Source organism: Capra hircus, chromosome 2, assembly GCF_001704415.2.
Source record: "Capra hircus breed San Clemente chromosome 2, ASM170441v1, whole genome shotgun sequence".
NCBI lineage: Eukaryota > Metazoa > Chordata > Mammalia > Artiodactyla > Bovidae > Capra > Capra hircus.
Window position 1 is genome coordinate 44892569 of NC_030809.1, and position 24244 is coordinate 44916812.

Consider the following 24244-nt stretch of genomic DNA (forward strand, 5'->3'; position numbering starts at 1 on the left):
ACCTCAGATATGCAGATACCACCACCCTTATGGCAGAAAGTGAAGAGGAACTAAAAAGCCTCTTGATTAAAGTAAAAGAAGAGAGTGAAAAAGTTGGCTTAAAGCTCAACATTCAGAAAACTAAGATCATGGCATCCAGTCCCATCACTTCATGGGAAATAGACAGGGAAACAGTGGAAACAGTGTCAGACTTTATTTTTTTGGGCTCCAAAATCACTGCAGATGGTGATTGCAGCCATGAAATTAAAAGACGCTTACTCCTTGGAAGAAAAGTTATGACCAACCTAGATAGCATATTCAAAAGCAGAGACATTCTTTGGCCGACTAACGTCCGTCTAGTCAAGGCTATGGTTTCTCCTGTGGTCATGTATGGATGTGAGAGCTGGACTGTGAAGAAGGCTGAGCGCTGAAGAATTGATGCTTTTGAACTGTGGTGTTGGAGAAGACTCTTGAGAGTCCCTTGGACTGCAAGGAGATCCAACCAGTCCATTCTGAAGGAGATCAGCCCTGGGATTTCTTTGGAAGGAATGATGCTAAAGCTGAAACTCCAGTACTTTGGCCACCTCATGTGAAGAGTTGACTCATTGGAAATGACTGATGCTGGGAGGGACTGGGGGCAGGAGAAGGGGATGACAGAGGATGAGATGGCTGGATGGCATCACTGACTCGATGGACTGAGTCTGAGTGAACTCTGGGAGTTGGTGATGGACAGGGAGGCCTGGCGTGCTGCAATTCATGGGGTTGCAAAGAGTGGGACACGACCGAGCAACTGAACAGTGTTTGCAACACAACAGGTGTCAAAAAAAAGTTTTTTGATGACCCTTCAAAAAAGGAACTTACTGATAACTGAAATCGCATTTGGCTTTAAGTTCCTCTCATGCCCTCAGTCCAACCACCCTCCTTTACTTTATCCTGCCCATCTGTGACTCTAAACTTCTCCAAATTGCTTCTAGGCCTTTCCTACCTAAGAAACTTCAACCTCCCTATTGTCTATGACAGCAAGTCCAAAACCTGGCTTTCCAAAGTCTTAATGTCTGTTTTGTTCTATATGTTCTGCTTTACATCCATCTTCTATGCTCCTTTATTTCTGGTCACTTCAAGTATTATGCCTTCATTTTCCATATTGAAATCCCATTTGTCAAGACCCAGCTCAATAATCATTCCCTCATTGGTCTTCCCTAACTCTTAGAACACATACTGAACATGTAGTTTATCACCATTTGGGTACTTACATGTCATCTTCCTTGATGTCACCATTTTTGGAGGAGCCTTCTCTCCTCAAGATGGCTTCAGCTCCTGGGGGGCAGGAATCATGTCACACTCAGTACACAATAATGATTCAATTTTAAGAAAGTGAATATATTATTTACATTATACCAATAAAATAAAGGCCGCCCTAATATGGAATTTGGCCTTAACTTTCAGACACCAGGCAGTGCAGTGGTAATGAATGCACCTGCCAACGCATGAGATGTGGGTTTGATCCCTGGGTTGGGAAGATACACCCTGGAGGAGGAAATGGCAATCTGCTTCAGTATCCTTGCCTGAAAAATCTCATGGACAGAGGAGCACGGCTGCCTACAGTCCATGGGGTCACAAAGAGTCGGACATGACTTAGCAACTGAGTACAGCACGAAAGGATAAAAACAGATTAGTCACTATCTAAGTTTGCCCTTTGCAGAGAAGTATATAAACTGGGAAGATGAATCACACAGGTGTAGATGTAAATGAGAGTAATTTTACTTGTGGCTAGTCATTACTAAAGGTTCAGCAGTTCATTACTATACATTTTCCCCAGGTCATATTTTCTTCAGGGACATTTAGTTAATCAACTTGAATATTACATAGTGGGTTTTACAGAGAATTGCAATGATACCCTGTAACATTATATTGTTAAGGTTGGGCATGTGAGTCAAAAGCAAAAAGATACCCCACACCTCTTATCGCCTACAATATTTTTTAAGGTAACAAATGGGAGCAAATGGGAGTAGACCATGCTTCTCCTCAAGCAAAAGTTCCTTCTAAAAATACAAAGGTCTAACTGAAAAGATTATTTGATGCTGTGAAGCACAACTGCATTGTCAGGCCAATAAAGATAGTTGTTTTGGTAACTTTTCAGTAATCTCAAATTGCTTCATGTTATGTTCCTGGGTACTCTACTGAGCTACTAGGTGATTTCCATTTTTAATTTTGAGTTTCTCTTCCTATAACCAGAAACTGAAAACTATATAGTTAAAAGCAAAATGGAAAATACATTAGAATCTCATCTTTACAAGGCCTGTGGCTTTAGGCAAGGTGTTTGACTTCTCTGAGTCATTTTTTATATAAAATGGAAATAGTAATATGCATTTTGGAGAACTGCTCTAAGAATTACCAACATACATAAAATAAGTAACACCATACCTGGCATACAGTGAGTGTGCAACTATTATTCTAATGTTAGTTGATTTTTTTTTGATGTATCATATTGAGTAATGAAAGTCATACTATATGAAACAATTGCTATTCTGATGCAAAATACCTAAAATATCATACTAACAATCATATTTGCTGATAACCTCATAAAATCAAGATACAATCACTGTTGTCATTAATATGATCTTTAATAAATGGAATAATGCACCATTTTACAGCAAGCCTTTTTTTAAACCTAAAGAACTCCCTTAAAATCTCCTTCTCGAATGTCTCTGTATCAATACAATCTTTTTACTTAGGTTTATATATATCAAAGCATTTACTTACAATTATTCATAGAAAACTCTTTAGTGGCTTAATGTCAGCTTTCATAGTGGCATCCATAGATAATACAAAAGAAAAGTGATTTGCTTTATTTCATACTCACACCGATCCATCAAACACAACTTATACAGCATAGCAAGGTCTCAGACGGCTTATACAAAAGCAAAATAACTGAAAGCAATTATTCATAAATTCATATATGATATTCTATTGGTAATGTAAGAGCAAAACACACCAACAAGAGATACCCGTTAACAAGAAAGAGGGTTCTGAGGAATTGCCAATATTTTTCAGCCTTTCTCATTAGAGAAAAGCATCCTCAGAAATGAATACTCTGTAGCTTATGTTTCTCCTGTCCATTTAGAAAAAGCACGGTGGCTACACATTTCCATGTTTCAGCTACTACAACACCCTAAGAGTTAGTGTATTTTACAATTATCCACTTATCTTCATCTGAAAAATTATCAACAGAAAATTAAGGATGATTCCAGCTTATACAAACACTTACACAATATGATCTCTATGGAAACATGACAAGGCATACAAAAACTGCTTAAATAAATAAATGTGACCAGAAAAAGAAAAGCCACAGACTCCAAGCGATTTAGCATTAAACCAGGACTTATTTTTGAAGTTCATCTTTTATTAGTATTTCAGTTTTCTTACTGTTAAGCTTTAAAAATGTGTTTCCCTATCACACTTCAGAGGGTTGGTAATAAGGTGGAGAGCCTGAGACAAGAGACTTGTTACAAGTAACGTCACTGCAAGGATTTTAAATGTACAGCTTACTAATTTGGAGCTTGAACTTGTCTGGAAGAAAAATTCTATTTGGATGTGATGATATGATAAATAGGTTACCGTAGGTTACCTTCTCAAAACCATCCAAGCTATTACTAAAGCTATAAACTCACTAGTTCACTTTTGAAGACAGTTTAATAATGTTAAATTACCTCTTAAAAAATTTTATTTCTGAGGAACTACTTTACCAAATTCCCCCATTAAAAAATGAAATGAACTGTCTCATGTTTAACTATTTAACCAAAGAACAGAAACGAGTTGAAGACTGCGCTTCAGCTCTAAGGCCTACATATGCTGCAACATGTAGCGAATTAGTTGAGTCATTTCCCTCTATTCTGTAATTATAAAACTGGGCAAGTTTTATGATTAATGAAATCTGGTATCTATGTAAGTTAAGTAAAATCATAAGATGAAACATTAAATGAACTCTGTGTGTAACAAAAATTTAAATATTCAACTGTATCTAATTGCTTGTTTGCTATCGATTGAAGTTTTTCAATGTGCAAAGGGATGAAAGGGACCCTGAGTTTTTAAGTAACATTATGTCTACAGAGTGAGTCTAAAACAGGAAGATGGATTTGAAATCTTAAAGTACAAATAAAATGGAAAAAACCTACATGTTGCCTTTTAAAACATTAATGACAAAAACAAGTTGCAGTTTAAAATACAGTAATTTGCTTAAATATTGTCATAAACTGGACATGCTAATCGGTGATAAGATTCTTTGTCTCTTACCCAGATTTTAAAATCAATCTGGGTCTCAAATTAAGTTTAAAAAATTAATTTTATAACATTTAATAGTAACACGATGGATATCATAGCAATAACGGAATCAGAATTTTCAACATATATTTATTTGGGGCATAATTTTAATACACAGCATAAATTCTTAAATATTTACTTTTCAAATGTTACCAGCCATGAGATAAACCTTTTCTTTATACGTACAACACTCAATTTTAACCAGTCACTTAAAAGTTAAATGAAAGTTGTTATAGTCCAGTCTATGTTGCAAAACAATGACAAGTATTTCAAAAGTGGTCTGCAAAAAAGTTTGTAGATAATACTTGATTGTTGTAGGGTTTGCTTTCAAAAGTTAATCTTGCATTTTGTGTTTAATATTTGATGCACAGAAATATGTAAAATGTTGTGGCTCAATCATAATGCTAAGCCTGCTGCAATATAGGTTAAAAATAACAATAAAGTGATATACAATTCTGTATGCATGGCTTTTTAGTTATAAACTATTGTATAAAATCACAGAACTCCACAGTTTGATAAAAAAAAGTTAGATAATATAAACTGAAGTGCTGATTTGCTGACAATCTGATGGTTAGATCTACTATCAAATGGAAACATCTTAATTCTCAATTCTACCCTTTTAAACCATAAATGGAGTAATGAACTTGAATATAACAAAGCATAATTTTAGGTGTTCTAAATATAAGTAGGTATAAAAATAGTAAAAACTGAGAAAATGGTAAAGGAACAAAATAAATTTTGTGTGAAGAACTGAGACTTAAGTGTCAAGAAGCTTGAAGCATACTGAATAACAAATGTTGGAGAAGATGACCAGTTGGTCACTCTCCTTTTTATTTTATCTGCTGGTTAAGAGAAACAGATACAAAATTAAACAGGAGGGAAGCAGAATAAATGTGAAGAAAACCTTCCAGACACAGAAGACTGCAAGTCAGATAACCAAGGGACAGAGCAAACAGAAACTAAGAGGCGAATGAAATAAAGTAGACCCAGAGTGCCATCCTGGGATTTCCTCTTTTTTTGCATGTTAATCAGGGAACCTATAGAAAAGCCTACTTTTGATAATATTTGTAAACTAGTTCAAACAGTGATTTGCCAGATTTACTTAATCAAGGATTATCATCTAGGAGTGGATCACAGAAGGTAGTTTTGGCTAAAGTTTACATAGTTCAGAATCTAAAAGTTAAAATGAACTTTTATTTGCTGATGAGCAAACTGACAGTAAAAGATACGAATATTTAGAAAAATCTTACTCTGAAAGACTCCTGGGGTGTCTATGGGAGAATTACATAATTTCTAGGATAACTGATCTAGATAATCAACCAGCATGTATGGATAGTTTAAGAAGTTAGCTTGGAAGATAGAGTAATATATATAGCAATCTGTGAATAGTTATTGATATGTAATAGCCTGCATACAACTGGTAGTAAGTTGAACATAAATTTATAAAAGGTTGTATAGAAATAGAATGTAATTTCACATTCTAGGAGCTAATTACCTCCAATGAAATATTTATTTTTATAAATAAGAAAAAAAAAGTTTGTTGAATTTCATTTGGCTTTAGAAGCCAGGATGGAAAATATTTTAAATAAACATACTTGCCAAATTTTGTGATAATTCCCATTGAAACACATACTTATTTGAGTGTTCCTACCTTTATTTAATTATTGTCACATTCAGAACCAACACATTTTCCAGAGTGAGTGGATACACCTAAGAAGGCTATACAAATTGCTTTATAAAAACAGTATTTTCCTTCTATTCTTCCTATAGCCTCTTCTATTAGTTCTCTGGATTAGTAAAATTTTCTAAAGTCATTAAAAGTAGAAATTTTCAAAATGAAGTGCAAGGACTGATGGGACACATTAAATTAATTCCACCGCATCAAGAATGGAATCAGTTCAGGAAAAGGTCTCTGTTCCCACAATTTCACCTTTGCCTTTCCCATTTAGTTTTGGAATATAAGGATGTCGGGAGTGAAGAGAAGTTAAATGATTTTAAGATTCATGATGGCACATGTGGGATTGAATTTTGTCTTGAATTAATAACTATTTCTCAAGCAACAAACACCACAGACATGTCCGTACATCTTCTTATGTTTTCCTAACTCTAAAGCCATTAAGGTATCTGGTTTGGCTTATATTCAAGCCACAATTGTGCTGGAGTTCAATGACTAAATTTCTTACAAAATGTTAGTCTGTCATGCATTCTGTCATACAGCGTGTAGGCAGTGTGGTGTGGATGAAAGAGATGTGAAGAGAGCAAGCCTAGGTTAAAAAATCTCAGCTTTGTCAATTACAAGGTATAGACCTCAGGCAAACTAGTTAGCTTCTCTTAGCTTCAACTTCCCCTACTGTAAAATGGGAATGTTAACCATAATCCTCGTATGGTTGTCATGAGGAATCAAAGAGATAATGTATTTATATAGCAGCATTCAGTATGTAATAAATGGCCAATTACTATTTGTATCTACTCCTTTGCCTTCCCATAACTTTTTACACCAGTGTTTTTTTCCCGCAACTACGCATTTAAAAAGAGGGAACTTTTTAGGGACTATCATTAAATCATTTTGTCTACATTCAATTCAAATTAAGTTCTTTCAAAGACTTAGTTCTGATATACAATTATGATAGTTAAGGGAATTATTCTGATTACCTATTATGATGCTTTTAAGGTTATAATACTTTTAAGGTTGAATTTTAGTATTTTTTTCATTAAATGAATGGCCTCTTATTCAAAGGAGCCCAAATGCTTTTCTACATGCAAAAATTTTTGAATACATTTAAATATTAGATTTAAGATATTTATTATTAAATAGTTTGCAAATTAGTATTTTATGTAATTTTGCTCGCTTGTATATTTTCAAACAGATTCTAAATCAGTCTGAGATAAATTAAAATGATCTATACTCTCTATTTCTCCTACTTTACCAAGTCTGCTAATAAAAGAGAAAGAAAATTATTTGTTTTAAGCATGCTTGCATAAAATGGGAAACCATAAGGAGTTCTTTTAATTTGGTATACCAATTTTTGACAGCATTTTACTATTAAATACCAAAAAGTCCTGAAAAACTTACAATCAACTGGCCCAAACACAGTGTAGTAGAATGTAAGGCAACTCTTCTTCTGTCTGGAAAAGATCAGTTAGACCTCAAATGGTCATTTATCTTTGATGCTTCCAATTGAAGAAGAAATATAATTTATTTTGACTCAAAGATGTTCTACAATTGCTTAAAAATAATATCCTGAAGTTCAGTTGGAAGACATTTAAAATTAAGAGAACCAAGGGAAATTTTACAGGAAAAAATATAAATAAATCATTACATAGATAAAAAAATAAATGAGAAATTTTTATGCCAGATGACTGAAAAATATATTAAGGGTCTGAATGAATAGAAGGGCCAATAAAATACAAAAGGTGGAAATCTCGGGCACTAGCAAAATAATGTCATTTCTAAGATTTCAAAACTGTGTTCAGCAATCCAGCTGAATACATGGTTAAGCACTGTGACATCTCTCTTCATAAGATCACAATAGATGGCAAACAAAAGAAGGCTTATAGACACAAGTAAGTCATACACATTTTGGATAGCAAATTGAGAAATAGAGTCTGTCTTTAGCTAAGTGATGCAGATAGAAGAATTTGAGAGTGAAAACTTTGTTCAGGAGATAAAAATCTCAATCAGGAATTTGTGTTTTCCTGTGAGCTTTTTATTTCCAGAGAAATCTTAGAACTGAAAGTCTATGAAGTAATCTGAGAACCTGGGGGAAAAAGTGAGCTCTTCACTGTTTGCAAATTGATAGAAAATAATTTGTGCTTATAAAAAAGTCCCTTATTTGACATAAAGTGCTTTATTTAAAAAGAAAAAACATGCAGAGGTTGTTTTAGAGATGATTATCATTAATGAAAGAAGCAAAGGAAGCTTTAAAAAAAAACACATGATCTGAATATACATGACGTTATCACTAAAAGGTACATTCTAATATAATGTAAAATCATAAAATGGTGCTCATGTATCAAAGATGATGTAAAAACTGGCAAATGGAAAAACTATGAAAATAAGATTAGTGAAGAAACACAGTTTTGAAGAGAGAGAGGTAAGTCTCAGTCTGCTCAAAAATGATAGGTTTGGCAGCAATTCTTCCTTCCACAGGGACTTGGCATGCCAGTTGAATGATTTTTCCACACAGTGTTCTAGGTCATGGGAAAAGGAATAATTTCCAGATAAAGTTACCAGGCCTCGTTTGGGAAAAGAATAAAAAAAGATACTACAGGCTCACAACTATGAATTACTTTTGAAGTTATTTTAAACAGGATGTAATTTTACTTATGTCAAACACAGCATATTCAGAGAATGAAGACTATAATACTACATTGTATTAATGATCTACCTACTTAAAAATTCCATAAGGAAAGCTCTATAAGTTTTCTGATAAAAATGTGCTTCTTAAATAAATGAATATGGAACATGAACATATATATAAAAAATAAAATGGAAAACAGCTAATATTTGACTTGCTCTTTGTTCTGTGCTCTTACGAACTTCCAAAACCAGAAACCAAGTATGTTTATTAAAATGCCCGGAAGGAAATGTTTAGGATTTGGAAGGATAAAAGAAATGGCATTTCAAATTAGGTTCTGGTAGTTCCTTCTTTAGAGCCCTTTGAGACAATGTTTCTGCATTCCCCATAAGGAGAGAGAAAGCAAGAAATCAGGTAGCTGCTTTCTCTTGTGCAAAAACTCACTGTCAAAAAACTTACCTGCCAATAGTATGGAGGGTGGGGAAGGAAAATGTTCAGATCTTGGAAGAATGTGTGCTCTGTTAGGAAGAGAGCTTATGAGAAAGCTTATTTGTGGCCTATAGACTATTGCACATTCAAACAAAACACAGAGAAAAGAATGTCCAACAGATAATGCGTTCAGGAACGTATCAACATACAAACTAGCTTGTGCCCAGAAATAAAACATGGATACCAGACACCACTGCAGTCAAACCTGTCTTAATTTGCTTCTGATTTAATGACCTTTAGAAACTGGTCCAAACTGATTATCAGCAATACATTGTTTCTGCTTTTTTTTTTCTTAAAAAAATATTTTGAGACCACTTTTGATACACACACATATAATTCTGTGGTCATAACAGACAAATATAACTTTAGCGAGACTAAACAAAAGTGCAAAACTTAAAAAAAAATTAAAAAATATGGAAGCATAAGCTAAATTTTTCTGCATAGCTGAAATCTATTTAAAGCAAGTCCTTGTTGCAGGGGTAGGAGGGGGTACTGACAGGAGGATAAAGCAGTTTTTTCTTTTAATGTCTTCTGCACATTTAAATGATGCAAAAAATAATTTCACGCCATAGGTTTGAAAACATTTCACAGACAGTTCATCCCTATATCTTTAGACACCATCGTCGTAGCGGTGCCTCCGTCTGCAAGGTAAACAGTGGTGCTGGATTTGGAATGCACTGCCCTGTCTTTGCCATTGTTGTTGACCTCACAGTCCAGTGGTTCAGTGGAAATGACCCAGGTGGAGGGGCGCCACCGCTTAAGAGAATAGGGAGTTTTCACTCGTTTCTTGATCTTTTCACCAGATCCTGATTTGCCATCTTGTGTTGAGTCACCTACTGAAAATAAAAGTGCAGAAAAATGAACTATACATAAAGAAACTACTAAAAAGTGAAAATTAGGATTGTAAATGGAAAAGAGATCAAATGAATGTCTACAGGAGAAGCTACCAGACGTTTCTTGAAATTCATGATGCCAGATAGTATTTTTCTAACTTTACCAAATTATTTTTGAGACTCTTTAAGCATAATGTTTCTATAATTGGTTGAATTATTTCATAGGCAAGGAAGAAAATACAGAAAAACCTAAAAAAGCAAAAACACAGGAGAAAATTCCAAGTTCTCAACTATATTCTCAAATCCTTTGGTTATTGGTAGAAATCCTAACTTGGCAAAATGCATTTAATCTTTCTATTTCATGATCAAAGCAGGCAGCTAGAATATAATTATTTTTCAGAAGAATGACATAAACACGAGTGTAAATTTTCTAGTAATTTCCCCTTCCCATAACTGACAAGACATTTTACAGATGTAGACCCTTGCTATAATTTATGTCAACTCTTCAATACAAGCTACTCAAGCAAGGGACTAGATTCTACTGATTTTTTGACAACCTAATCCCATTAGCCCATTTTGTAGTCTTTGACAACAAACATAAAATGTGACTTCTTCGTAACTGCTATCAGTCTAAAAGAAATATCATTTTGTATAATAATGACTGTTTTAGTGAGCTCTCCTGTCTTTAGTGAAGATTTTAGTGAGCTCTTCTGTCTTGTGTTATAATCCCTCAGGGCCATAAACCAAGTATCAAGTTATTTGTGTAAGTGGCTAAGGGCCCCATAGCACAATGCCACAGGCACACAGCTCCTAAAAAAACTGACATGAAAAACCAAGAATAACTTTGTAATTTCTTTACAGTGACTTTTCTGAATTTTCTCTGCACTTTTCAGATTTATTAAGATTAGTCTGATAAAGCCTAAATGTGTATATAATAAACAAAGTGCTTCTAAAGTTGTATTGGTATCATTTTACTCGGATGCTTTAAACTAGAAAGTACAAAATCTCAACTATGCACAGCAAATATGTGAGCTGCATTATAAGCCAGAAGCTACATAAGATACACATTAAGTTGGTAATTATTCTGATTATTTTGACACTGACTTTTCAATTATCAGCAAAAAAATTATCTTTTTAAAAACAAATGTCTAATTACTTTTGAAATCCAACCAAATGTGGTAAAAGTAAATAATTGCTAGCTGAAACATAATCTGTTTCTAGCTAAGTATATTAAAATGGTCTCAAAATCCCTCCATTTACACAATCCCTCCACTTACACTGCAAACTGCTGCCATCAAGGACATTGGTGGCTGAAAGATCCAGAGAATTAGGCCTCTGTGCTCTTCTAGGCTTTGATGGTCCGGGGTCTGCTACTGTGCTTGGAACACCTTGTGTGGGAACTTCTTGCTCAGAACATGGATTGCTGTTGTTGTTGTTGGAATTAGTTCGCCCGCCTTCTAGGGGCCGTTCTCTCCTGTCCACAAGACGATCCAGAACACCTTCATCATGGCCAGCCTGCTGCTCTCGTCTCAGTAAAGGTTCATGCTCATCAGGACTGGAATTAATGTTCAGCCGAGTGTCCTCACCAATGAATTGATTCTGCAGCATTTCTTGGGCTCTGTGTGCCACTGTGTTAGCTGTCTGGCCAGATGGTACTACCCCATTGGCATACTGAGTAGCGGCAGTATGGGAATTAACGCTGTGGTTTCTACCTGCCACACCATTCATAGTGACTGTCACTATATGAGGTTCTGCAGCATTGATTGTATTCATCTTGGCAACTCCAGTTTCTACTTGTTTCAAGTTTGATTTGTGCTTGCTGCCAAATTTCAGCCTGGGCTCCTTTGTCGAATTTTTGGTGTTTAAAGGCAAACTAGTAGGTCTCTTAGGAAGGTTCTGTTGCTTGGGGAGAGGATAGATCTGAGTGGGTGGGACATCAGGAATTAAACATGCTTGGCCATTTGCAGCCTGTGTGAAGTCCTGCTGCCCAGTCACTTCAACTGCAAGCTTTATAAGTGGGTAAAGCAAGCTAGAACTGGTACTGCTCAGTGGGTCTGGCCCACTGAATTGTTTAAGAGAATGCTCCATGAGATTCTCATCAGAACTTTCCTTGAGGTTTTTATCGACTTCTTTTGGGTCCAGCTTGTTGGTCTCCAAGTCTTCTTCGGTCAGTTGTAAGCAGACAGGGGTTGGCCCGACTGGCTGTGAAACATTGGTGGCATGCAGACTTGTTTCGTCTGGGTATGGCACCTCGGATATAGTGGTCATGCCGGTACTTGGAGTGAGGCCAGTGGTGTTTGTGGTTGTGGTGTTGGTAGACAAGCTGGTGACGCTTGTTTCAGGGCTGGGGATTCGAGCTTGTGCTTGCTGCCGTTCATAGTTAATTGAGTTTCGGTTCTTTTCCCCTATAGTCAAAGGTGTGCTGGACATCGAATGCTCAGAGGAAATGTTCTTCACAATGCTGTCAGTGTGATGGATAGAATCTTCAATGTATGAGGAAGAAGAATAATCTGGATAAGGGCCAATCTTTGGCACACGCCTATTGTGTGAAAGGTTGCTTAAAGAAAGAAAAAATTGTCACATTGAGAATACATTTATGACAAAGTGACTCTTCAAGTTTAACAACTCTGATATTTAAAGTACAAACTGCCTTCTCTTTTATTCCTAATCCACGTTATTCTTGAAGCTATTTAAAAATTCTAACCAAATGTTAATCCAGTATTGATAAATATTAACTAATAATTTGCTACAGGCTAGTTTAATGCCATTTAAGCCTATCAGAAAACTGATGTGGATCTATATGATTTTTATAGATGTTCACTATTTTAGTTTATAAGAGTTATTAATTTAAAAAATCTCCCCTATAGTTTTGTAATGTTAGCAAATATGTCTTTATGATTTGTGTATTTGCTCAATTAGACATAAATTTCCAGGAAAGAAGGAACCAAGACACTTGTCTTTTGTGTTTCTGTAATTCTAGATACACAGTGGCTACTCAACAAATATTTTACCAATTAAGTTCCAAATGGTAAAAAGAACACAAGCTTTTAGGCTATTCCAAAGTGCTATATTAAGTGGCATATTCTAGCAAAGAAACATATCTATCTAGGTAGAGACTGAGCCATATCAATGGAAGTCCTTGAGCCTAGAGTATAAGGCAGAATGTGATACTCAGAATAAAAAAATAAAATAAAATCTAAGACTCAGAACTGTTCTCCAGTTTACCAAGGGTTTTACACTATCACATCTTGAGAATGATGGTTCTTGGGCAGCATACTGTAATATATTTATGTTTTAAAAAATAAAAGCCAGGCCAAGATATCTGAGCAACCTGATATTGTTCACTGATAGGTGAACAAATACACTATATGATTTTACTTTTATGTTGAATCTAAAAAACCAAACAAATGAATAAACAAAACTAAACAGAAACACAGGCAGGGATACAGAGAAGACACAGGCAGTAGCCAGGGAAGAAGGGGTTGGAGGGAACAAAAGGAATAGGTGAAGGAGACGAAGAGGTACAAAATTCTACTTTCAGAATAAATGAGTCATGGGTATGAAATGCACACTGTGGGGAATATAGTAAATAACTATGTGATGTCTTTGTATGGTGATATGCCATAACTAGACTTATCTTGGTGATCATTTTGAAATGTACAGAAATAACAAATCACTATGTTGTATAATACAAACTAACAAAATGTTGTAGGTTAATTATATTTTTTTAAAAAACTCACAGAAAAAGCAATAAGATCCGTGCTTAACACAGGCAAAGGGGAACAGGTAAGAGGAAGGGGATGAAGGCAGTCAAAAGGTCCAAGTGTTCAGTTGTAAAATAAATAAGTACTAGGGATCTAATATATAGGATACAAACAATTAACACTGCTCTATGCTATATATGAAAGGTGTTAAGACCGAGTTCCCTGGTGACCCAGTGGCTAAGACTCTGAGTTTCCAATGCAGGGTATGCATGTTTGATCCCTGGTTGGGGAACTAAGATCCCACATACTGCTTGACATGGCCAAAAAATTTAAAATAAATAAATAAATAAAATGAAAACTGTTAACAGAGTAAATCCTAAGAGTTCTCATCACAAGGGGAAAAACTGTTTTTTACCTATTTCCTTAATTTTGTATCTATATGAGAATGATGAATATTCACTAAACATTGTGATAATCATTTTATGTATGTAAGTCAAATGATCATTCTACACATGTTAAATTTATAGAGTGCTACATGTCAATTGTATCTCAATAAAACTGAAAAGAAAAATAACATAAAAGTGAAGGGTAGTTTAAAATCAAGTATAAACAATCAAATATAGACAATGGGAACATTAACAGATACCAGCATTACAGGAGAAAAGCAACAACTAAAAGAAAAGTGCTATGAAGAAAAACTGCTGAAGTTACGAGGGGAATGACAGGAAGGGGAGGAACAGAAAAGGTTTTGTATTGCACAAGAGGGATGGAGGGAAAGAGTCAATACAATGAACTCTAGCGTAGAATGAATGTGAGATGAATTATGATTTGAAGGAAAATTCCAAAGTCGAAGGACATGAAAAGCACCATGTAAAGGGTAGAACTGAATGGCTCAGGAGGCAAAAATGGCCACAGCAAAGGAAAGCATCAAAAAAAAACAAAAAAAAAAAGACTTCCTTCTCCCAGTTAAGAAAGTTAAAGCACTTAAAGTAAAAGTAGCTGACTTATGAGAGGTACGAATAGCATACTATAAAGCACACAGAAAACACAGAGACAAGGGGTGATGGAAGCAGAAGACTATCTTCAAGGTATCTGTAAGGTGAGAAGTTTATATTCAGAAATGCTAATTTCTATCTTCCTTAACTTGCTGATGTATTACTAACAGAAATAAAGGTTTATACCCTGAGGGTAGTTCAGTCCAAGCACGAGCAGTGTAAACCCAATGTGAGATCCATAGTTCAGAACACAAACTTTCTTAAAAATTAGAACAACAGAAAATATCAAAGAAAATGATTCAAGAATTCAGTTATTTTTTAATCTCAATTTTCCCTGCTTACTCTTTCTTTTCTGAATGCTTCTCTGAAAAATTTTAACATGTTTTATTTAGACAAAATGAAAATTTGTGGGAAGACTTTATCCCATAAGACAGAATGAAGAAACACAGACTACATGGTCTGACATGTTTCAAGTTTTAGAATTTTTTCTAAAAGTCCTTCTAAGAAGTTTTAATAAAGATAGTTAAAAAAATCATAATTCTAAGAAATGTCTCATAAAGTTCACGATGGGACAAAAAGACTTATGAACTGTTTTCAGGTAAAGTAGCAGCATTCTATAAGGAAAGACCACTGGACAGGGAGTTTGGAAACCCCAGGTTCCAGTGAAGCAATGGTTAGATACATATGCAAGTTCACGGTTCTATTTGCTTTAAACAAACAAAATTCAGGGGAAAAAGAAATAATAACCACAAAGTATAATCAAGATGAAATAGTATGCAGAAGTGCTTATAAAACTTTTGGAACTATGAAACTTTATTATTGTAGCGAACTTCGAGCATTAACAGACAAAGACTAATCTTTTACTGTATTGTTAGCTATAAAAACCCACGGATTTCATCTTGCACTTACACTAAACAAGAATATTCAGAAAAAGAACAGGAATACTGAAAGAAAAGTCATGATATTAGACTGCACCAATTAATCACTGTATGCTTAGACTGTTTTAATAGTATTTATTTTCTATTCTCTAGTATCAGGCTTAAATTCTGACAGACGGATTCCAAACCCTTAGTGTCTTACCGCTCATTCTGCATAGCAGTAGACATTGGATTGACTGTTGGGCTCACAGACTTGTTTCTTTCCCATATCATCATAAGTTCAGCCATCCTCTCTTCAGCACACTGCGCAGTAAGCCGAGCCTCTGCATCCTGGTCCCAACAGTCTTCGATTGTCTCCTTGAGTGATCTCACTGCCTGTAATAAAGTATATGTCAAACACTGTATCTTACCAAAACATAACTGAATTTTTTTAGTAACATGAGGTGAAAGAAAAAAATTAATTTTATTTAACCAATTTACATAGCTATAATAAAATATCTTAAGACATCAGAGATTTGTAAAGGGCCATATTCTCAAAAGGTGAGGAACAAGTACAGTAAGAAAATTTTAACTGAACTCATTGAAGAATTATCCACAAGAGTAAGCAGTTGTAGTAAGTCATATGTATCTTCAATGCCATGTGTTTATGTTGTTGTGGATCCACAGCACTGTTATTTCAATCAATAGCCATTAATTCTACTTCAAAAACGAGTTAAAAAAATTTTGACACTAGACTCTCTTCAATCTCTAAGCAAGCTCTTCCTCCTTTACTCCTAGTAGTGTGCTTCATTCCAATCATAAATCTTAAAAGCCTGACATTTTCTTGTTATTTAAACTAGTTTCATTAGTAGTATCAAAATCAGTCCTATTATGTAACATTCATATATATCAGCAATGAACAGCAGTGTTCCGTTGCAGAAAGTTGGTGCAAACTCCCTTTTAAAAGACAGACTTTAAATACTTTGATGGACTGGCATCCAGAATTCTTACTCACACTTGTACTCTCGGTGTCAAGCTCTTTACCTGCCAGTACATTTCTCGTGTCTTCAAAACACTTTCAAAATAGTAAGGCCAGGATTGCCAGATTTAACAAGTAAAAATATAGGATACTACTTAATTTTAGTTTCAGATAGTTGGACAAACCATTTTTTAGAGTAGGTATATTCTCACCAATTCATATATCAAAGTATTTTATCTGGCAAGCCTATTTTAAGCTAAAAATTCCTGTGAGGAATCTTGGTAACATTTTTAATGTTTCCTAATATTTGTGTTCTGTAACAACTTGAACCTTGGGTCTCTGGGAAACATCTGTTGTTGCTGTTGTTCAATCACTCAGTTGAATCCGACTCTTTGCAACCCCATGCACTGCAGCACACCAGGGTTCCCTGTCCTTCACCATCTCCCAGAACTTGCTCAAATTCATGTCCATTGAGTCAATGATGTCATCAAACCATCTTGTCTTCTCTTGTCCCCTTCTCCTGCCTTCAATATTTCCCAGGATCAGGGTCTTTTCTAATGAGTCAGCTCTTTGTATCCGGTGGCCAAAGTTTGGCGCTTCAACTTCAGCATCAGTCCTTCCAATGAATATTCAGGATTTATTTCCTTTAGGATTGACTGGTTGGATCTCCTTGCAGTCCAAGGACTCTCAAGAGTCTTCTCCACACCACAGTCCACAAAAGCATCAATTTTTGTGTGCTCAGCCTTCTTTAAGGTCCAATTCTCACATCCATACCTGACTACTAGAAAAACCATACCTCTGACTAAATGGACCTATGTTTGCAAAGTAATGTCTCTGCTTTTTAGTATGCTGTCTAGGTTTGTCAGGGCAACATGATAGTGTTCTTTCTGAATATAGGCTCACTGTGTACATGCACCATGGCCCACCCTTAATACCATTTCCCCCTGGCTCTTCTGAGTTGGCTGCCTCAGTACGGTACTGCTGATTCTCCAATCCTGCCCAGAACACAGATCAAAGAGTATATCTTATGAGACTCAACTTTACTTTGAGTTTTGAAATCTATTTAAAAGTATGTTCTACGCTGTATTGAGTAAAAATTAAAATATGAACAATAGACATAAACAACAACTAATAATCTTTTCATTAAGCAATAAAAATCTACCTATTTCTCAAGATATGGAAGAACCAGAAGAACAGACAATGATAATCTTGCGTTTAATAGCAAGTGCATCATCTCCCTGAGGTAAAAGTTTGGTGTTTATAAGTATGGTTGAGTCTGTTATCAATAGTAGTCATGTTCTATAAAGTTGCTGTGTACTGAATTAATGATGAAACATTAATCCTAGAGGAAATACAGGATTAGGGACCTGTGAGTCTCTGAATATAACATTTTCGTCAAATGATCAATAAATAATCTTGTTTTACCTGTGTTTCTGTTTAAAGACACCTTTTAAAATATATAAGTTTAAGTCAGATAGAAAAGGAGAAATAGTATATGACATCCTTTATATGTGGTATCCAAAAAGAGATAATACAAATGAACTTACAAAACACAAAGAGACTCACAGACTTAGAAGACAACTTATGGTTGCCTATACACACTGCTGTATTTAAAATGGATCACCAACATGGACCTACTGTACAGCACAAGGAACGCTGTTCAATGTTATGTGGCAGCTTGAATAGGAGGGTGAGTTTCAGGAAGAATGGGTTTATGTATACGTATGGCTGAGTTCCTTCACTGTTCACCTGAAACTATCACAATGTTGTTAATCGGCTACACTCCAATACAAAAAAGCAAGTTAGAAAAATACATAAAATCACTTTATTACCTTGTACTCATGATCATAGCACTACACCTCATGCCCTAATGGAGTTTATCTAGAACATGTTTTCCTTTCTTCATAAGGAATAGCAAAACTTTCTTGTGCTTAGTAATATCACATAAGAGTTCAGTGTTATACTTAAGGGCCATTTTAAATGGTGAAATCATAAAAAAATGCAAAAATAAAAATGCGAAAAATACAGCAGTGAATACATTGTAAAAAAGATACTTTTTTACAATATAAGAGATGAAACATGAAAGCCTTATTAGACCTTCAGTTAGGGACATGTACATCTGAACTCAAATTTTTCACTGTTCTGCACACATACACAAATGACTGGGACAGTGTTCTGACTACTGATTTTGGGATTGCAAACACACTTTGGCCAGCAGTTGAATTCCAAATATGAAATTCGTGAATAATGAGGAAAGACTATACTTAATGGATTTAAAAACGACTTGGATTTTAAGATAACTCAAGAAACTCAAGAATCAATTATAACTAACTTTTTATGATAAATATACCTCTAAAACCTAGTTATATACTTACCTTAGTAGATTTTAATATTGGTTTGAAAAAATGAACTGGTCGTTAAGTTATGAACAGAGGAATTTTTCTTTTCCTTTTGAAATAATTTCAAACGTACTTTTCTTTTCTTTCATGATCTTGACATTTTAAAAGACTAGGTAGACCTAAAAGTAGCCCAGTTACTTTTGAAAATGTTCCTCAATTTATCTGATATTTCCTCCTGATCAAATTCAAAGTTTGCATCTTTGGCAGAAAATCACAGGAGAGATTTCTGTTCTTCCCACTGTTCTTCCTATCACGTACAATTTTTTATTTGTCCCATTACTAGAGAAGTTAACCTTAACCACATGACTAAGTTGGTGTCTGCCAGGTATCTTCCCTGTAAAGTTCCATTTTCCCTTTAATAATTAATCACTGTTTTGGGAGGGGGAGAGTACTCAAAGCTTCTGTATATATCTTGTTCTGCATTCAACTTTTCACCCATTGGTTTCAGCATCTCTTGCTGTTTCTTGGATGAATCAATTATTTCTGTGATGCTTGCCAGTAAGAAGACATTTAAAAAGTGACAGTAAATACAGGAATATAGATAAACTGCATATAAGTAAGAAAAACAAACACCTTTAAAATATGCTAAAATGCTCAACCTTATTCACCATGTTGAGGTAGTATAATGAAGTAGTTAAGAATATTAGTTCCAAATTTGTAGTATGAGTACCAGCTTAAACAAGATCCTGTTTTCAAATACTGCCTTTATTATTTACTAGGTACAAATCAAAATAAGATTTATTTTTACCTAACACATTAACTGATGAGAAGAACTGACTCACTGGAAGACCGTGATGCTGGGAAAGGTTGAAGGCAGGAGAAGGGGATGACAGAGGATGCACATCATTGACTCAACGGACATGAATTTGAGCAAGCTCAGGGAAGCCTGGTGTGCTGCAGTCCATGCAGTCATGAAGAGTTGGACACAACTGAGCGACTGAACTGAACTGAACACATTAACAAAGACAAAATTTCATACTACCTAGTGTGAGTGATGGGAAAACAGGCACTTATATATTATTATTGGGAGTAAAATCAATTTGGAGGATAAATTTGTATTTTAAAACTTTCCCATGAAAAAACCTCCATGTCTGGATGGCTTTAGGAATGAATTCAACCAAACATTAAAAAAAAAAAAATCATGCCAAGTCTTCACAAGTCTTCCAGAAAATCAAACAAGGGAGGTTATTTCCTAATTCATTCTATGAGGACATTAGTCAAAACAAAGCAGAGCAAGGAACTTTGGGAGGAAAAGCACTGAAAACTTTGCAAATATCATAATCAACTTTACTGAAACTCTGGATGTTAGTCAAATGTTTATAGGAACCAACTTAAAAACATAAATGGAAGGAGAAAGGCCACTGAAACAAGCTAGAAGAACTCTGTCGTGTTTTAATTTAGTGCTGCCCCTGGAGTGATGGCAAGTATGAAGATGGCAGTCCGTTTTTCCCAAGATAGGCACCTGTTCCCAGAGGGAGCCGAGTAACCTTATTTCCAAGGAATTATGCTATCTGTTTTGACATGTCTTCCTGTGAAGATCCAATACAATAGGCCTGTCTTTGTTCTGCCTAAGTCAGAACTCTCTTAGCATAGGGAAGTGGCTATGACTAAGTGCAGAACATTCTTTGGAAAAAATGAAAGACCAAAGAACAAATGCTATAACCTGGGGCAAAATATAATAGTTGAGGCACACAAAAGAAATGCTGAAAGTCAAGGAAGAAAAACTGGGTGTGAGAAACTTTGGGGAATAAGGGCATTGAAAAGCTTCTGCATATACTGAAGAATCTAAAAATCCACACCCAAGTTCACGGCAGGATGCATGCTCAGAGAAGATCACAAGCTTTCAGAGCTGACTGGCTCAGCCAATGAGAAGTCTTCGCTCAGTACTAGCAGGAAGTAAACTGTTAACAAAGGGCCCCAAGACAAAGCCAATCTGCAATGACTTGGAGAGTCTTTTCCTTTTTAGTTTCCTTTTCGTCCATAATGATATCCAAAACATGTGATTTAAAAACAAAAAACTATAAAGCATGTGAAGAAACAAGAAACTATGCCCCATTCACAGGAATGAAGAAAGGAACAGAAACTGTCCCTCAGGAAATACAGACATTGGAGTTACTGGCAAAGACTTTAAATATGCTCAAAGAACTAGAAACCATGGATAAAAAATGAAAGGAAACTGGGAAAACAACGTCTCAACAAATGGAGAATAGCAATTAAGAGATAGAAATTATATAAGGGAGTTAAAAAGACACTTGGGAGGTCAAAAGTAAAAACACTTAAATGAAGAATTCACCAGATTGGTTAATTGAGGCTTTGAGCAGAGAGAAAAAAGAATTACTAAACATGAAGACAGGAAATAAAAATTACCTAGTCTGAGAAGCAGAAACAAAAAAAGAATGAAGAAAATGAATAGAGTTTAAAGACTTGTGAGGCACCATTAATCACATCAAAATACACAAAATGAGTGACAGCTCCAGAAGAAAAAATAGAGAAAGAATATTTCAAGAAATAATAATTCAATAACTTTCCAAATTTAGTAAAAGAAATGAATCTACACATCCAAGAAACTCAATGAACTCAAAGAGAGTTCCATACTGAGACACATTATAATCAAATTATAAAAAGCCAAAGAAGAAGAGAGAATCTTGACAGCAGCAAGAAAAGCCAATTGAAATATACAGTTCAGCTTGGTTCAGCCACTCAGTCTTGTCTGATTCTTTGTGATCCCATCGACTGCAGCAAGCCAGTTCTCCCTGTCCACCACCAACTCCCAGAGTCTACTCCAACTCTTGTCCACTGAGTTGGTGATGCCATCCAACCATCTCACCCTCTGTGGTCCCCTTCTCTTTCCACCTTCAATCTTTCCCAGCATCTGGATCTTTTTCAGTAGACAAATATAATAAAATATATCCCTATCGTCATTTGATATGACTAGAGCCCGTATCAAAACATTTGATGACTGCATTTATGTCAAAATCATTAACTTTCTCATCTAATACAAGAGGGAGCTCTATAAAGGCGGAGGCTCTATCTAGCGCTCTCTATATTAAGCACACAACACACAGGATTCATTTAGTGAATGTTAATGAATAAATAAGCTGAATGACATTGTATTAGTTTCTTAATGATGTGCAATAAGTTCGAAATTCAGTTCACTTCAGTTCAGTCACTAAATCATGTCTGAATCTTTGCGACTCCATGGACTGCAGTATCCCAGGCTTCCCTGTCTATCACCAACTCCCAGAGCTGACTCAAACTCATGTCCATTGAGTCAGTGATGCCATCCAACCATCTCATCTTCTGTCGTCCCCTTCTCCTCCTGCCTTCAATCTATCCCAGCATCAGGGTCTTTTCCAATGAGTCAGTTCTTCACATCAGCTGGCCAAAGTATTGGAGTTTCAGCTTCAGCATCAGTCCTTCCAATGAATATTCAGGACATTTCCTTTAGGATGGACTAGTTGGATCTCCTTGCAGTCCAAAGGACTCTCAAGTCGTCTCTAGCACCACAGTTCAAAAGCATCAATTCTTCAGCACTCAGCTTTCTTTATGGTCCAACTCTCACATCCATACATGACTACTATGGAAAAACCATAGCTTTGATTATACAGACCTTTGCTGGTAAAGTAACGTCTCTGCTTTTTAATATGCTGTTTAGGTTGGTTCCCTGGCAGTTTTTAAACTGGGTTTTTACATTCATTAATTTTTAGAAGATTTTGAGTTGTGTTACTACAGAAATGCTTTGTAATTTCAATGCAACTATGAAGCAAAATGTCTTCATAGAAAGGGGGGTCTATTTCATACAGAAGCTATGTATTTGCTATCTAATTCTAGTACTAGACTGTCACTGCACAGAAGCAGCAGTGCTATTGACTGTTGCACATTAGATCTAAATGGATTTATTGGAAGTGAACCAAATATTACTTATTTCTTACTTAGCAACCTCATCCAAATTGAGAGTAAAAAGTTTGCAGAAAAATATGCATATGGTGCATATCCCATAATGGCAGGGTTGCCAAAAGATACTTTAGAATAAGTAGTCCAATTTCTCTGGTGATATAAAACCATTTATGGAAGATGAAGTTGTATTTTAGCAGATAAAATTTCACAAAGAGATTTTTCTTTGAAGCATACTCTGCTGTGAGGCTGGCACATCTAATGAACCCTGGGAAAGGATTAAGCCTCTTACCTGACATCAGGGACCTCTTTTAAAAAATCTGTCCCAGTTCCTTCAGTAAAGTAGAAAGTAGAGGGAAGGGGAGGGGAGAGAGCGGGGAGGAGGGAAGGTAAGCCTAGGGCCAAAAAAGTCAGAAAAGCCAGTGGACGGTGACTTTTAAAACATCATTCCTCAAAAGGCAGCAGCTTCTAGTGACTAACATAGGATTTTCACTTCCTCATTTATGAGTCCAAGCACAATAGTACATTGTGCCAAGGACGTTTACACAACCATAATTCTACAAAATCCCATGTTTTTATTTTATTAAAAATATTAGATCAATCTGTATACAAAATATCATTTAATACAGTATTATACTAAATTATTATACTGTATTACACAAATACACTATTATAAAACTAGGAGCGGATAAATGAGAGACAACAATAAATAAGAATAAACATAATATTTAAAGTTATAATGTGAACTTCCAGAAGAGAAAGTTTAGGAAAAAAAACAAAACCTCAGAACATTGTTAACATGAATTACTTCTAAAGGTAGAACAGGAGTAGGTAATCTTTTCTTTTCCCATTTCCTATTTTAGCCATTCCATTTAATTTAATTTTGTTTACCATATATAAGCATAACTTTAATTATTCTAAAAGGTTTTTAAAATAATACAGGGTACTATTATTAATAAAGAGCAATTCAGTAATTAGGATAGATAATGAAATACTGAAATGGAGAGAAAGTGATAAATCTGAATATGTAATGACATGAAAAATTAGTGAAAAAACAAGCTTCAGAAATGACAGTGGATAATGAGATGATCCTACTCACATTAAAAAAAATATGTGTGAATATACCTGTTGTATGCAAATGTTTGTTAAGATGCTTTTAGAATTGTAGCAACAATTTACTGAAATGGCAGGAGCCTCTGAAAATATTTCAGCATTGTAAACTTCATTTTTAATAAGCAGAATTTATACATGGTACTTTGGGTTCTTTTTGGTGTAGTTTAAATTTCTATCAGTCAGTGAATATTTAAGTCTGCACTAATTAACATTTTTGGTACCACTCTCAAGAGAATAAATGGAACGGAATTTCAATCATGTTTGAAATATTATCATGTTAATTATTCCAGCTGTTACCCAATGTGGCAAACTGCAGACATAACAGTTAGTCTCTCTAAGGAGTATTTTATATTTGAAGAAAACAAATTAAAACACCTCCAACTT

The 24244-nt window shown here is 35.1% G+C and overlaps 1 protein-coding gene across 1 annotated transcript in view; it reads right to left on the reverse strand.

Moving 5' to 3' along the window:
- Nucleotides 2583-24244, reverse strand: part of BMPR2 (bone morphogenetic protein receptor type 2) — a 156491-nt gene continuing 134829 nt past the window's right edge. The window contains exons 11-13 of the mRNA XM_013971139.2: nt 15699-15871; nt 11197-12476; nt 2583-9922 (exon numbers count right to left, since the gene is read on the reverse strand). Of these exons, the coding sequence (XP_013826593.1) occupies nt 9672-9922; nt 11197-12476; nt 15699-15871 (1704 nt within the window). The 3' untranslated portion in view covers nt 2583-9671. The remainder of the gene's footprint in view (nt 9923-11196; nt 12477-15698; nt 15872-24244) is intronic.